Source organism: Bactrocera tryoni, chromosome 4, assembly GCF_016617805.1.
Source record: "Bactrocera tryoni isolate S06 chromosome 4, CSIRO_BtryS06_freeze2, whole genome shotgun sequence".
NCBI lineage: Eukaryota > Metazoa > Arthropoda > Insecta > Diptera > Tephritidae > Bactrocera > Bactrocera tryoni.
This window is the reverse complement of record NC_052502.1, coordinates 41,286,313-41,303,208: the sequence shown is the minus strand read 5'-3', so window position 1 is coordinate 41,303,208 and position 16,896 is coordinate 41,286,313. Positions and strand designations below refer to the sequence as shown.

At 34.8% G+C, this 16,896-nt stretch overlaps 1 protein-coding gene across 5 annotated transcripts in view; it reads left to right on the top strand.

The window, feature by feature from the left end:
• Nucleotides 1–16,896, top strand: part of LOC120774846 (GTPase-activating Rap/Ran-GAP domain-like protein 3) — an 84,935-nt gene that overhangs the window by 27,343 nt on the left and 40,696 nt on the right. For 2 of the 5 annotated variants that reach the window (XM_040104665.1, XM_040104667.1), the window contains exons 2-3: nucleotides 5,088–5,543; nucleotides 13,506–13,575. In XM_040104665.1, coding sequence (XP_039960599.1) covers nucleotides 5,377–5,543; nucleotides 13,506–13,575 — 237 coding nt within the window. In that variant the 5' untranslated portion in view covers nucleotides 5,088–5,376. Of the gene's footprint in view, nucleotides 1–4,904; nucleotides 5,544–13,505; nucleotides 13,576–16,896 lie in introns of all 5 variants that reach the window. The other 3 variants (XM_040104668.1, XM_040104666.1, XM_040104664.1) reach the window with 3 other exon arrangements.

Sequence of the window (16,896 nt, the reverse complement as noted above, 5' to 3'; positions counted from 1 at the left end):
GTTGCATTGATACCCACATAAATATATGTTTGTTCTAGTTTTAATTGGACTATTCTTGAACCATTCATTACTCGAACGTAGGATTCTTATTTTATATATGTAGGTATTGGTATGCTCAGCAACCACAACTTATTGCTATTACTCACTTGATCTCGAGTGCCTAGAAATACACTAAACTTTTCTTCGGTTCTGACTGTGTTAATAACTAGCGTAAACTCGAAGCAACTTAAACCATAATGTGGTAGACTGTTGACTAACGATTGCTCTTAGAAGTTGCGTAGTGTAGTTTAAAAGTCAAACACGTTTCCAAAAACTTTTTTGAGTTTTTCTCACACTATTAGTATCATAATGCTTATGCACATATGGAGATATATGTATGTTTAGGTTTACTGTTTACTAATTTAATAAAAGGAATTTTGAGGTTTGTTAGAAAATTTACTCAAAAATTGAAGTAGAATATGTCATTACATTGAATTAATATCTATTATCGTAATTATAAAAGACCATGATTCGCTCACTTCATAGCCACAGTCTGTCTAGTCGGCTATATTAAAAGCCAAAACCGAACGTATGATAAAACACTGTTGCTTTGGGTGTGTATTCAGTTAAATTGAGTTACGCTGGCTAAATATCAGTAATATGCCTGCAAACAAATCAACCTACGGGTATGTTTTATTGCCCTTCAATGTACACACAGACGGTACGGCAGTTGGCTTAACTTAACAAAGAACCATTACAAAAAAGTGAAGGCGAATAAATTGAAAAATACACAAAAGCGGCAATAACTTTGCTGCGAGTGCTGTCTAAACCAAATTTGAATTGTATTCATACACATTTTCATGTAAAAAATAGCTTTTTTTTGATTAACAAGTAAATTGCCTTATGTTTATACTGCCGCAACATGTTGCTCAGAGCATTATACTTTTGTACACCTAACGGTTGTGTGAACCTGTAATACCGAAAACTAGTCGAGTTGTCTATATTGTTATTTATTTATAAATGATTGGTATGACATGACAAGTTGTAAGCCGAGTGACTGTCTGCCCGCCCGTTCGTCTGTCTTGGGTAAAAAATTGAGATATCTTGACTATACTTGATACACCTTGGTGTTTCTTAACACACTTCCGATGTTGATGCTGGGTGGAATTGAACCACTGGCAGTCCTACAAAATGCTGTTTAGTGAAAAACTATAAAATACTATTACCCAGCCACATATGAACATACAAATTGCATTTCACCACAAGGAAGTATGGAGGGTTATTTGCATTTAATATTTTTTTAAAATCTCGTAGGTGTGGCTTCACCGCCTAATAAATTTAATGTGTATATTTACGACACATGACTCAAGCTATATCGACCAAACTTTCTGAGTACAAGTTATTCTGACACGTTCTTAAGGGGGTATTCTTGTCTAAGATTTTGCAAAAAATCGATTTTTTTTTGCATACCTTGAAAGCTTAGACTTTCACAAATATGATCTTGGAAGGATTTTTCAAAATTCGACTTATTTTCGGAGATACAGCCGATTTTGTGACATGGCGTCCGTGTTCACTTGAATTGTCTCCTAAACTTCAAACGCGTTTTTCTCAAAACTGACTTTTTCCGAACGACACCCACGATTTCTCAGGCTGTAATGGACCGATTTACTTGACATTTTTATAGAGTTTTCTTTATAGGCTTGTCTATGGTTGCAACTAGCCCCATCCTCAAACTTTTATTTTTATTATTTAAAAAAAAATCGAAATAGTCAGAAAAAGTGATCCAAAAAACTTTTTTTCAGGCAGTCGTCATTTTGTGAAAAACATTTTTTCCCACTTTCCCGTAGTTCCGGCCATTGCGACATTATTCTAGATTAACAATCTTTTTTTTTTGGTTTCAGATAACTAGGAGGGTTGAAATCATGGGTATGGTCACGTGGAAATTTTTAGAGACCCCCCACTTCGTCAGCTCATAATTTTTGAAATTTTTTACTTTTTTTAGTTTTTAATTTTTTTCTGTACTCTTCTAAAATTAACAAATAACTAATAAAAAAATGGATGGTAAAAATATTAATTGCCTTTTTTTTACGACACTTTAAAAATTACCTGAAATTCATGCTTCTAGACCAGAATACCCCCTTAAACAGTATAAAAATGGAGGACATCGGATGAAAGCCTCGACCACCCACCATATAATGGTTATGTTGAAAACTACTAAGAATGCCGTCAGAAGCATTTAATTTTCAATACAGTTCAGAATTCGTATGTGGCCCAATTTTAGGTGAAATCATTACCTCAGAAACCAGTCTACCAATTTGGTATAACATACCTTCTTATATCATGTGTAAAAAGCAGATTTTGAAAACGTCATTTGCATAATTCTTCCACTTTAGAATACATAAATCAAGAACCAGTCAAGCTAAGCCATATCATTCAAAAATAGTAGAAATCCTGCGATACATTTTCAAGGTTATTGATAACAAACATACTGATTATATGACCTATAGTATAGCTAGCAAATATTATTAAATACAAGTTGCGTTCCAAAGTAAACAGGACTTTTTGAACATCGCCATCTATATGTCGACTAGTGCGACTCTGCTATCGTTATCAATGGTCTAGTGAGAATTTCTGAATTTCATGACATTTCATTGATTGGAAGTGAAGTACTTGCGTTTTAATTGTCAGTATGTTTGTGTTATCGGTGTGAAAATGCGTTTCGAACAAAGAGCCAACATTAAATTTTATTTTAAAATTGGTAAGACTTTTACCGAAATGTTTCAATTGATGGTGAAATTCATGGAAATGGAATTGAAAATCTCCAAAACATCGATTTATCGCATTTTGACCCAGCATTTGGGCTTACGAAAGGTGTGTGCACGGTTTGTTCCGCACAAATTGACTGACGACCAAAAATTGCTCAGAATCCAACATTCAATCGACGCTTGCGACCGATTATTTGGCAAAAAATCACATTTTAACCATTAACCACTCCCCGTATTCACCTGATATGCCACCGTGCGACTTCTTCCTTTTCGGAAAAATGCATTTGCCCATGAAAGGAAAGCGTTATGCAGACGTAGAGGCCATTCCAAAGGCTTGCACCGGCATACTGGCGGCCATACCGGCCAACGAGCTGCAACACTTTTTCAACAAGCTTTTGGACCGTGCAAAAAGCTGTATTGAAGCACAAAGAGATTATTTTTAATAAAATAAATTGATTTTGCCGAAAAAGCCATTTCTTCTGTTTTTTTTGTGAGTCCTGTTTACTTCGAAACGCTCCTTGTATTTGTGTACCCGGAAAAGGGTATATTATGTTTCAAACGAAGATTGGAACAAACAAAAGAAAATGTCTGAGACCATGTAAAGTCATGCTGACCATTAAATACATCTACATGTGTGTATATATGTGACCTGGTCTACGAAAAGGGGGCTAACGTGCGAAAACTAGTTTTCTGGGAAAAGCTGTTAAAAATAATCGTTAGTTCCTCGTTATCTCATTAATTGTTCTCCTTTTTTTTGACACCTAAGTCCCCTTTTCGTAGACCAGGTCACACTTAACAATGTTCATCCGTCCGTCGGTCTGTCTGTACACATGCGAACTAGTCTCTCAATTATTGTTCTGAAATTTTGCGCATATCATCTTCGCTTCAAGAAAGTTCTCACTTGTCGGAACCGCGGATATCTTATCATCATAGCATACAGCTTCTACTCAAATCGAGCGATCAAAATCAAGATAAACATCTTTTTGTACCATTTTATACTATAAAACATGCACATTTGTATGTAGGGTATATTATCTGCGGTGCAACTGAATTTATTGTTTTTTTTTCGTTTAATGTAAAACTTTGTGAACACCTGAAGGTATTTCCCCGGCTTTGATCATTGCACATTGCGAAAATATAAATTGTTAGGTTATGCCCGAACTTGGCACCTCCTTACTTGTTTTTATAATGATAGTCAAATGCCAGTACATATGTTACATTATCGCATACATGCATGCACACGTGCATGTGTGCTAAACTAGGTCGGCCATGCTGTTCCAGTATAAACAAAGTGCTAGACACGCTGTGCGCGTAATATAGTGCACGAAAAATGCATTGCAAATTCTCCAATGAATGGCACCGAAATTGATAAGGGAAACCTACACGCACAACACGCACACATGTGTAATACATGTTAGTTGCCTACGTATGTAAACATGGCTACTTGTTATGACACACTTTTAAGTTCATCAAGTCAGTATGCAAACATTGTAGAACACACTTGCACAATGGCACCCCTCAAGTTTGCTATCGACTTTCAGTTCTAAGCTAGTTAAGGCATTGCAACGAAAGTGTATGACTAGGAATATATATATAGTTTAGTTATAATTGCCATTACTACAACACATGTTGCAATATATAAATGTGGATATAAACTTTCGAAAGTTGCCTACTTTTATTTTACCAAGTTTACATTATTGCGCTCAAGATAAATATATGTATAATTTTAAACCATTGAGTCAAATTGTTTCAGTTATCATTTGTTTTTCATTGAACCACTCCCTAAACTTCTAATCTTCCACTGTTTCTTAGATGTATGCTTTTAGCCTTCATTGCTTTCCGGTTCCTCTCACCAGGTAACACTATACGTTAAACGCCGAAACGCACACATATAGGTATATAATTCATAATTTACTCATCCAGTCAGAATAATTTCCATTTTTGGCACCAACAAAATTTTAAGACAGTTTGCTTATACTATTCGTTTCCAAATGCATATTTCTGAGCATTTATTTAACTAGAGCGCGTCAGCGTTTTTGGGTCAAAAAGTCAATAGTTTAAGGTCGCCTTTTGAGTTAGTAAACCAGCTAAGAAATCAATAAATATTAAACGGCAGAGAGAATTTAAATAGATTTAAATTAAAGGAATTTTTTCTTCCAGTTGTAAAGCGATAGTAACGGTTTCCTTAAGGATTAGTGAAATTAAGCATGGTTTGAAATTCTTTAGCCATTTTATCGCATTAAAAATTGAGTTGCTGATAATGAGATTATCCGAGCTTACTTTAAATTTAAAGTTAAATAATTATGCGGTTATCAACAACATAGAAATATTTAATTTATAAAGGCAAATATTCTGATTGTACGCATAAATCAACTATCAATAACAAAAGTAAGGCAATTTTAACAACGGACTCTACAACCTAAACCTTATATCAGCAAGATAAATAAAACAAAGCAAAGAAAAAATATAAGTTATAAAAGTCGAACAGCAAAACGAGATTTCGATATAGAAAGTTATCAAAAATGCATTGTGACAAAATGTATTTATTTATAGCACAAAAGTAAAACCCCCTAACACTAGTAAAAAATACTTGTACACAATAACAAGAAACTAGGCTTCTCGTCTGGCAATCATGTTGTGCTTCAATCTGAAACTGGCCACCATCTTTCGATCATATCGCGAGGAGAACGTACGTGACCGCAGTCAAAGTTTATGCGCGCCACCGACTACACATCGAGTCCCTCCGCACAAGGACATCGGGGCTTTGCGTGTGCTGCAGCGGCGGGCATCGAGCGTTATGTAAGTGCTTTGCATATGTATGTATATAAAGCGTCAAATGTAAGTTTGTTAAAGGTATGTGCTTGTTGGTGCTCTTAAGAGTAGCTGGTTAAAGTGCACTTCTCCCTACAACCGCAACATTGAAAACATTGAACTGTGAATCAAAGTAGTAATTTACCAGTAGCCACTTGGCCGTTTCGACAGCAGCCACCCACATATCAGAAGTGCATAGTACTTGTGCGCGCATAGTATATTAGTTTTAATGAAAATGCATTGAGCGTACGAATCCGCAACATCAATCCAAATAGCAATTTGTGTACTTCGAGGCGACATCTGCATGAAGTGTCGATTTGCTTGTTCTCGAAGTTAAATCAGTTGGTAGTGTTCAAATATGGTACATCTGACCAATTTGATGACGTTTGAATTTTCTACAAAACTTTAAATTATGCCAATACACTTCAATATATTAGCTTAATATTAGCAATGTTAGGGGATACAGAAAAATTATAGATAATGCTTTAATTAGCATATGAATGAAAGAGTCTGGAACTCTTAACCCAGTTCATTGACTTCAACTTGGTTTCAAAAATATATTCATTTATGAAAAAAGTTGTCAAAAGGCTATGGACTTAATCTCCGACTTAAATGGTCATCATATAATTCCTAAGCCCAATTCTTGAATTAAAATATTTAAATTCAGAAATTCATTCAGAAATACATATGTAACTTAAGTCAGTTCGCAATTGAAAGGGCTGTAAATGAGCAGAAGAGGCTTCATAACGGTCATAAAGTGAGAAATGGGTTACGAAGTTCTACAACCTAAATTATTATTTAATAATGGAAGTGATTTCTTTAAATTAGAGAAAAAATCATAGCTGCCATATAAACCGAACGATCGGAATCAAGGGCTTGTATTGAAAACTTTCGCATTTGACGTGGTATCTTGACGAAATTTGTTATAGATTATTTTCTAAGGCAACAATATAATCTCCATAAAAATTGTTCAGGTCGGATTATTATAGCATATAGCTTCCATACAAACTGAACATACAGTTACTAAAAGAAATGCACCTGTGAAGGGTATATTAGCTTCGGTGCAGCCGAAGTTAACGTTTTTTCTTGTTTAAAATTAAAATTTGGAGAGAATTATCTCCGGGAAAGTGGTATGTCCGTGTGTTACAAATATGTATGTTGATTCGAGTTCTTACCTAGGGGCTAACCCTATATATCTAATTCAAGATTTTCGAACTTCCGGATAACTTTATACCGCGTATATCAGTCCAACATCATTAGCTGAAAACTTATAAAGTGTCGTAACTAAGCACTTAATTATAATAATAGCAAGGGGCACCTGAGCGAAAAAAAACTCTGAAAAGTTGATTGTATATATCTCCTAAACTATTTAAGATAAAACAACCAAACTTACCCTGCTCAAATGTTGTAAGAACTCCTATCGATAGTGTCAAAGTAGATGAAATCTGCTGAAACCTACTAAAGGCGCGATAAATCAATAACTGAAAACATCAGAGTCGTTAAAATTCACCGCCAAGATAGTACGAGAAGGCTTTATGGGAGTTGGGGTAAAAATTGAACCGCCCACTCTTTGGTTAAATCCCACATCTCGTTATTTGGTCGACCGATTTCGACTAAATGTCACAGTGTCAAAATGGGCGAAATTGTACTACAACCACGCTTAATTCCCACAAAGCACAATTTTAAATTCTTTTAAAGTATGTCACCTTATTACCAAAACTTTTCCAAATCCAACCAAAACTGTTCAAGCCCCCAAAAACCGGAAATGTGAACTAAATAATCTATTGTTGACTTTTAATCGAATATAACGGTCGATATATACAACTGAACTTCAAAGAGAATCCTGAATCATATTCCCTGAGCACTTATATACCTAATATGAAATTTTCGCACTTCCAGGTGACTTTATGCAGCATATGCATATCGGCCAATATTTTAGTTATCTCAATGAAAATCACAGAACATATTTTACTCATAACAGTATATCTTGGTGCCGAAGACAATTGGGCGAAAACTTCACCTATCCGCCATATAACAATTACCAGAATTTTCAAATATCCGGCTGACTTACTCGATATGATTTTTATTATATGGAAGGTACCTTAATGTAACCCAGGGAACTTTTTTTTGATAATAGTTAATAGATAAAATCGGGTCGAAACCACCCCAACTTCCATATACTACATATACAGATTTTCGTTTTTCTAACACACCTTATGGTGAATATGTCGAAAACTGTATGAGTTATATACATATAGTATATGTATATAGAAAATTGCTTGGATTCCGATCTTCAGATTGACATTTTACACCTTAAGGTCGTTCCCTGGATTTGATTCCTGCAACTTACAAGTGTATGAAATGTTCGGTTGCAACCGAACTTAGTCCCTCCTTAGTTGTTATAAATAGGCTTATTCTAGCCTAAGTGTGCACAATATGGTAATTTATACCTTCAGATTAAGTTAATATCTTATAAATCGGTCGATTTGAGAGATCTTTTAATAAAGTTTAGTGGCAATATCGACTGAAGGTTTGGTTTAGTGTCCACTTCATCTATATAATTTTCCATTAATTAGTTTCAGTAATCTGTATCTCCCGTCCCGTATGAGTGCGAATGGGCACAACATGCAGCGTAATGTTAAAAAGATAAAATTTCGTACTATAAAAATGTCGTAAAGAGTTTTGTGTTTGCTTTCCTCGGCACTGTTTGAATTTTCTTCAAAGATGGCCACCAGCGTAAAGAAAATATGCCCTATTTAATAGTTTATTTTTAGTTCGAAAACTGAATCTGAAGTAAACAATCCGCCAAATCGGACAGTTTTTTTAGTAAGAGAGGAAGCTCCTGGGGCATGATTTGTGCTACTTATGTATCCTCCCTTTATGTTCCTTGTTCCTTGTTCCTTTCTACGACGAATGATTATGCAAGTGAAAAATTTTGTTTTATTTTTTTTTTATTTTATAATCATTTATACAATAAAATATTTATTATATAAATAGATGGAATCGCAGCACTGGCTACTAGGCCTTCAGCCGCCTTATTAATAGCTTAGGTACTATTATTGTATTAGTTAGTTGTTAGTGTGTTAGATGTATTTTAGTAAATTTCTATCTTTTAAAAAATTGAAAAATTAGACTCAAAAGAAGTTGTGAAAATCGACTGTCACAGCTTTCGTTAGTTTCTTTCCTCTGCTAGAGTCTTATGGAGTTTCCAAAGGTGTCATATAGTATATACGTGTGATATTATTCATCTTTCCGTCTTATTTAAGCTGTAATGTAAGGGTATCTAAAGAATGTTATATACTAATTTTGGCGGAAATTGAACGTGTAAATGTTTGCGGTACAAGTCCAATACTGCAATTTTAATATTTTTTCGCAAGCGAGCCTACTGACTATCTTAACGATTAAACTTATGTTTCTAAGCTGAACTCGTAAGATCGTTATTGCACTTTCAGTAGCTTTGAAGAGAAACTTTCGAAAGTTTTGCAAATTTGCAAGATATGTGCTTCACATTCCTTAGGGGTTGCGGGCTCCTTCGGGTTACCAATAAATTTTAACGCGAGACTCCACTCCTTACCATGATTCTATGTATCCACGTTTGTAGTTTAAAGTGTTTTGCTTAAATTCTGATATCAAAATGTATCCATATATGAATTTTTATGTACATATATCATTTATAAGCTTATATTTATTTAGATTAGTTGTAGGTGTTACAACCAATGCTTAGATAAAAATACCATTATTCACCGTGCAACATGTTTCAAGTTGTATAAAAAATGCTGTCATGCAATACAAATTTCTTTCTTTTCATCACTTGCACATTTAATGCTCCTCATAGCCCTCCAATAAAGCACAAAAATGAAAAGAAATATCAACAAATTGGAAAGACCCAAATATGAGTTGAAGTAGAGGGGCGAAAAATTGAAACAATGCTAAGTTGTAGTGGGAAGCACATTTACAAAGAGAAGGAAGCAAAGTCAAGGCTGAGAAATTCATTGCAAATACCCATTTACAGCAGGATTGTGAGCAAAATATGTATTTCCGCTTTATAAATCGTTTTTCCAATGGGGAAATGAAACCAAAAATGAAAGCCTCAAAACTAGCTGATTGTTCAGGCAAATGCATCTGGGCTTTTGATGCATTCGTATAACTGCTGCACTTTTTGCAAGTATTTTCAACGAAAATTAAATTTTTTACGAATTTTCCTGCTTTTCTTCAAACTTTGAGAACCTCAATTGTTCTCATTAGGAAACTAATTTACGGAAACTGTGATTCTGTATGGGATGTGTATTTCGGAAGAATTAAATTTGTGAAATTTTTATTTCACTAATCCAATAATTGGCCATCCACTAGTTAGGTAATTTGTCAACTTTTACCGTAAATCAAATTTTCGGAAATCTCAGATCAGAGATTTAAGCGTGTCAAAATGAAAAGAATGAGTAATTTAAAATAAATCGGTTAAAGGGAATATTTTCCTGATATTAATGTGGCCTCGTGCTAAGGATGGACTAAATAGATTCAGTTCTTCACTGCAATTCCCATATCCATAACGAAATGATTTTAGAACTTCATATATTAACGAGCATCAAGGTCCCAAAATGTTTGAATTCCTTATACAACGCAAAATCATTTTTATACTCTTGCAACATTTTTATACAGTGTACTACTGTGATCAAATTTTGAATAATCTCCTCCCGCAGCAATACACTTATGCCAGCGAATTTTCTAGTCATCATAGCACTTGAAAAAATCCTTCGTCCTTTTCGATTCAACTTTTATATCATCAATTGAGTCAAAACGGAGTCCTCGGAGTGGTCATGTGAATTTGCTGAATAGCCAGAAGTTACACGAAGGTAAATCAGGCAAATGCGGTGGAGAGATGTAGAAGTTAAACAGCTGCGGGGAGAGGACGCCACCCTGCGGAACACCCTGTTTAATTCTCTCCAGGTTAGATGTTTCACCTCGAAATAATACGGATGATTGTCGACCGCTGAGGTATTTCATGGTCCATCTCTTCAGTCTTTTAGAAAGTCAAAAGCTTTTGACAAGTCCAACGCTACGTGGACCGTTCTCTCACAGGGTGGTTTCTAATTAAGGCAGCCGTCGGTTAACACATCACTTGGTTTTGTCTACCGAAGGGGGCAGTTCAAATTGCCGGCTAAAATAGCTCGCGCACTTCTTCGGGTCCGAGAAGGCATAATCATTGAATTGAACTTCAACTCGGTCGTCATGTCTCTTCGGGTTAGACAAAGCCTTGACAGTAGCCCAAAGCTTACTCCCACCGGTGGAAAGGTTGCAAGACTTCCGGTGCTCTATCCATTTCATCCGCTTATGGTGGTTTACCAATCTCCAAATTGAGATCCCTTATTCGGAGATCACAGGGATCGGCATAGTGTAAGGTGTCGCGCTCATTAGTTAAAACGGCTGTTTCGGCTGGGAAATTGGGGCGAAGCTCCGCTATTCTTCCAGTCGGGATGAAGCGAGCGATAGCTGCTACGATCACCTTGCGGAATCGACGTTAGCCAACAGATACGTCCGTAAGAATGGGTAGAGTGTTGAAGGTGTAAAGTTTGTGAAGCCGACCCAGTTAGCTTTATTACAGTCAACGAAGGTGCGGTTGCCCACCGCAATTAATTATGGGCAGATGATCTGATGTGAGAGTTAGCATAGGTCGAAATTTTATGCTATTTATCAGACCACCACTAGCAATGGTAATATCGCACGAGCTATTACAGGTGCCCATAACTCTTGTGTGGGTTTCGCTACTACAGGCATAAGTGCGATAACTCATTAACTAAAGACCTGTTTATATCAGAGACATTAAATTTTCAATTAAGTATGTAATAAGTAGATATCAAATATGATTGTAATCCATTCACAATTTCTTAATCGTTTCACTCTAATGCAAGTATTTAAGTGGCAATAATTTTGGAAAAATTATTCTAGCTGAAAAGAAAAATCTAGAAAAGTTATTTATATTGAAGCTTGGCTATTAGTAAAACGTTATAAAATATATATATAAGATCAGAAGTAGTATTAATTTAAGTACAGGCATGCCAAACCGAGTGCGTTGGAGCACCTACTCATATAGTCTCTGTCCTCTATTGTACTCAAAAGCCATTTGGCCATACAACACAGTAAAACAGCGTGCATTTAAATATTTTCCATGAGTTACGATACCCTCTATTTATTTGAATATGTATTTCCATGATCTTTCTTATGCTTTGCAATAAGATTTTTAGAGATTTCAAACTTATTTAAGGAAGTTTTATTGTAGCTAGCCACTCTGATTTGCTTGCTGTCTTCGTCTTCGCCTTCTTTGTTGTCTTCTTCTACGGTTGGCTCGACGTTGCCTTCTTCTTCTAGCACGTCTTCTTCTAGCAGCTTGTCTTCTTCGTCTTCTCCTTCTCGCAGCAGCATTACTGGTAGTGCTACTAGAATTAGTTGTGGAAGTGGCTGTTGGGGAGGTGGCAGCTGCTGTTGTTGTAGATGATGTACCCGTAGGAGATGTTGCTGATGTACCTGTTGGTGATGTTGCGGGTTGAGCGTTACTCGCAAATCTGGTAGTGATGGTTATAACCAATACACCCACCAATAAGTATGGTAGCGTTTTCATATTTTATTCGCCTTTGGTAAAAGCTCGGCAGGTTGTTCTGCTGTTAGCTAGATTTCGACTGTGCTGTTAGTAAGGGTTGGTGTGCCTTAAATAGTAAATCTGATCATACTTTCATAAATTTTAATATCTGTTTTTAGTCTTGGAAATAATGTAGTTAGAATTATTCTTTTTTATTGCAAATTATTACGATTAGGTTCTTCCTAAAACTTGACAAATATTTGAGAAAAACTAGGTAGATAAATAGACGAAAAAAGAACATTTTTGGTAATATGTTACACATATCAAAAAAAGTACCAATTGTTTAAACCGACACATGCGTGGTCTTCAAAAAATATTATTCACAGCAAATAGTACTGTGTTCTAATGCGATGTATTTATACAGATGCATATTGTATGATAATATTTACGTACTTATTAGTATATTTCAATGTAACACAAATTTTATATCCGGTTTTGATGTTTTAAACCCCAGATAATGAATATGTGAATATCGTTGCCTATGCCTGACTCGGTCAGTCTGCTAGATATATTATTTAAAATCAGAAATAAACTTTTCTGGTAATTACTTGCATTAGGGTCAAAAATTGATAAAACCGGGTCATTACTTTCCCTAACCGCCTAACCGCCTGTGCCTAATATAAAGATTTTCGAACTTCCTATTGACTTGTAATAAAAAATACATAAAATCAGGTCAAAAATCACTATAGTTCCCACACACCTAATATAAGACCTTATATAAGAATATCAAACTTTAAGTTGGCTGTAGGGTATACGTATAAATTTATAGATATATGTAAGTATTCGCAAAATAAATGTAACCAGTTCAGTTACTCTCATTCCAATACACCTGATGCAGTGATTTCCGATTTTCCACCTTACTTTTCACTATTTGTATCGGCCAATAGACAAGGTTGCTTAAAAATATTTATGAATTTCCACTAGACCCAGATCTCAACTTAATATCCCTAATACAAGGTTGATTATAATATATGGTATCTTTTACATTTAATATAATTTTATATACCACATCAAGCGCCAATAGAAATTTCGGCAACCCTTCTCGAAGATCTATTGAAATTGGACCATAACTTTTCAAAACCAAATATACCGGAAGAAAGTAACAATGTAAAAAAATATACAAGTACTTCTGGCCTTATATCGAAATTAAGTTGGCCTTTTCTAATAATAATAATACTGGCCCGGGGTGCTGACACTTGATAAAGTCTCATTAGTACTCCTAACCACCATATACTTAATATCATGATTTTAGATCTAATACTGCTATTAAGAGTGTTACATGGTAAAATATTTTCAATTTCAATGTTCTTTCATTTCAGCTCTTCGGCTACGGAATTAATATCAAGACGTGGTGTTTTTTCACGCCATCATTACGGTTCAGTTGACCAAGTAAGTTCCTAGTCTATATTATACTGACGTTTAAAAACAAGTTATATTTTACTACGAGTAATTTTAGTAAAATCAATAAATAGATAACTTTTATTATAATATTAAGATTTTTCTCCGGTAAAAATATTAAAATTTTTACAGCAGCTAAAATACTCAAATTAACTTCTTAATACTACTTCAACGATCGTCTCGAGTTGTAAGCCCCACTAAAACAATATTCCCAAATTCAAAATCCACAAAACAGTAGTAATATCTGTTAAAGAAAATTGATCTTGTCCAATCGAACACACGGTGTCTAAAGTTTTTTCGCTTAAAACGTCTTTTTGCATTGTATATGCTATTTACATATATAGTATATGTCTTGGTTACGTAAATTTGTTGATTTTGAGTTTAAGATTTTTTTCTTCGAGGATTGAGGTTGAGAGTTCGAGCACCTTCCAAAAATGTCTTATGAAGAAAATGTGGTTAATATATTCCTAGTAATAGCGAACTTCATCTACAAAAACATTGAAAAGTACATGGCAAAATTTCAATTCGATATCTCAAAAACCTAGTTCCCCAGTTTTTGAGATATCGAATTGAAATTTTGCTATGTACTTCGGATATAGACGGATATAGCTAAATCGGATCAGCTTATCAGGTTGTTCTTGCATATCTATATTTAATAGGGTCTCCGACGTTTCCATCTGGGTGTTACAAAACTTCATGGCAAACCGAATATACCCTGTTCAGGGGTTAACAAAAAATGTAATTGCATTAAAATCTTTTGTCACTGTCTATTCGTTACTAATAAAATAATTAAAAAACGTTTTTGTAAGTATATGTATTTATATATATTAGTTCATAAAGACATTTGGCAATTATTTGAAATGTACATTATTATTTTAGCTTCACTAAAATATATTTTTTTGAATAATATTTTTTGAAGTTAATAACGATTTAAGTTTCCAGTCCCTTACACGTACGCGTTAAGTCCTTCGAGCTACATTCACCCTCCTATTATTGTTTCTTCGAATTCTCCGGGCTCCAGTCCTCCGATTTTGGCTGTTTCCTCTTCTGATGTTTATCCTTCTTCGTGAGTTATTGCCATTATTTGTCCTTTTAATGACACGAACTCTACGACCGTTGCTGTTGGTACTGTTTGAATTGTTGCCTCGTCGTATAATTATTCTCTTTGGGCCACGACGATTTGGACGTACAGTAGAAGCAACTTGATTTGTACTGGTCGCTGTTGGGCTAGTATTACTTGTCGATTGAGAATTCACCACTATTAGTATAGCGGCCAGCAATATGGTTAATAGTAGAACAAATTTCGCCATTATATTTCTTTAATAGTTGTCTTAACTTTTTGTAACGATGTTACTATACTCAATAGAAAAGAAACAGTGCTATATATACCCCAACCATATCTGTTACCCTTGAATTCGTTATTTACATAGATTGTTATTGTAAAAGAAACATTTGTTATTTCTGCAACTTTTTTCCGGTATACTAAATTTGCACATGTCTCATTTCCGGATATTTCTTACAAATAAATAAAGGCAACATAAAACTAACTATCTAATTTGGACATTTAATTAAAGCTAAATAATATATATTTAATGTTAAACATCTGTTTAACTTAAATGATGTATAAATAAGAAGTGGGGGACTTTTCTATGACATACATGGCAATACTTTGAAGCATTACAGTGCGTTCGAAAAATAATGTTTTCCTGCCAGTGTCAAATTGAACAATGGGCGTGGCACCGCTCTATTTTAAGTGAAATCATATACTTAGGACCTTCTCTACCGATTTCAACCAAAGTCGGTACGATAAAAATAATAATAAACATGCAAAAATGCAAAAAACAAGCAGAATCGTGTACAGACGAGTAAGCCCACTTTTTCTGAAGTAATGAACTCAAACGTAGTGAATGAAAAAACACTAAGTTATCCGAAGACTTACTAACCCAAATCCTTGAGATATTAAATAAACAAGAAAACTTTAATATGGGTCTCTGAAGCCGGAGGTACAGAATACTAGTTGAAGAATATAAAGAACTTTTCAATATGCACCCACACAAATTTATTATGGGAGGCGACTTTAATGCCAAGCATGTTTGTATCTTTAGAAATTTATTTATTTTTCCCAATATCTCATACTATTAATATATTATTTCACATACTAAAAAATCAATCATATAGAATAAAGGAATAAAGTCAGCCGGATTTTCGAAAATCCTGATATTATATAGAGGATAAATCAAGTTTCGGTTAAATTTATCGATTTTAGGCACAAAGATAATAACAGTGTAGACACCCTAGCTCATTTTTATTGAGATAACTACATATTGGCCGATATATTGGGTAAAAGGTCACCTGGAAACTCAATTACCTTTATATTAGGTATATGGATTGAAGGAAGTATTGGTTCGATTAGTTGGATTTGAACAATTTTTGGTCATAAAGTGGTACACAGTAAAGGCATTATTCATGCAAAGTTTTATACCGTTATATTAATTGCTTCTTGATTTGTGTACTGGAACTGAACGAATCAAGTGGAATTTGAAGTTCTACTACAAGTATATGGGAAGTTGGCGTGATTATTGTCCGATTTCGCTCATTTTCATAGGAATATGAAAAGAATACCCCCTACCAACTTTTGTCAAAATCGGTCAGTGGGGTCCCAAGATATAGGATTTTACCAAGTGAGAGGTGCCATGTCCATGGTCCAATTTTTACCGTGGACCTTATAAAGCGTTGTCGTACCATCTAAGCAGCAAATTACCACGCCTCTGTCGCATTTAGTTATTAGTTTTGAAGTTCCATTTTCACACTTTCGTTAGAAGTTCTTATAATATTCGTGCTGGGCAAATTTGGTTGTTCTAACTTTAGTGGTTTAGGAGATATGTATATACATTAACTTTATTTTTCGCCCACAGAGCCCCTGTGCCAAATTACAGTTTTACATATATCTTAATTTAGTGCTTAGTTATGGCACTTAATAGGTTTCGGTTAACGGCGATTTGTGGGCGTGGCAATGGCCTGATTACCCCAATCTACGAATTCGTAACTTTAATTGGGGAACATCAAGTATTGAATAGAAAAATTTCACAAATCAAAACGATGTGAGCCAAGTTTTGAGAAACTTTCAAGAACTTCTTCTACAACTACTGGACTGTCATGATGCGTATGTAGAAACGCCAGGCCGATCAATCTATTTTAAAGCATGTTCATCTTCAGCCACGCTTTTATGCGGCGAAGTGTCGAAAAAGAGCGTTCAGAGCTCCCATTCGTCACAGGAAGTGTGCAGAATATGCGAAGATAACTATGAATTAT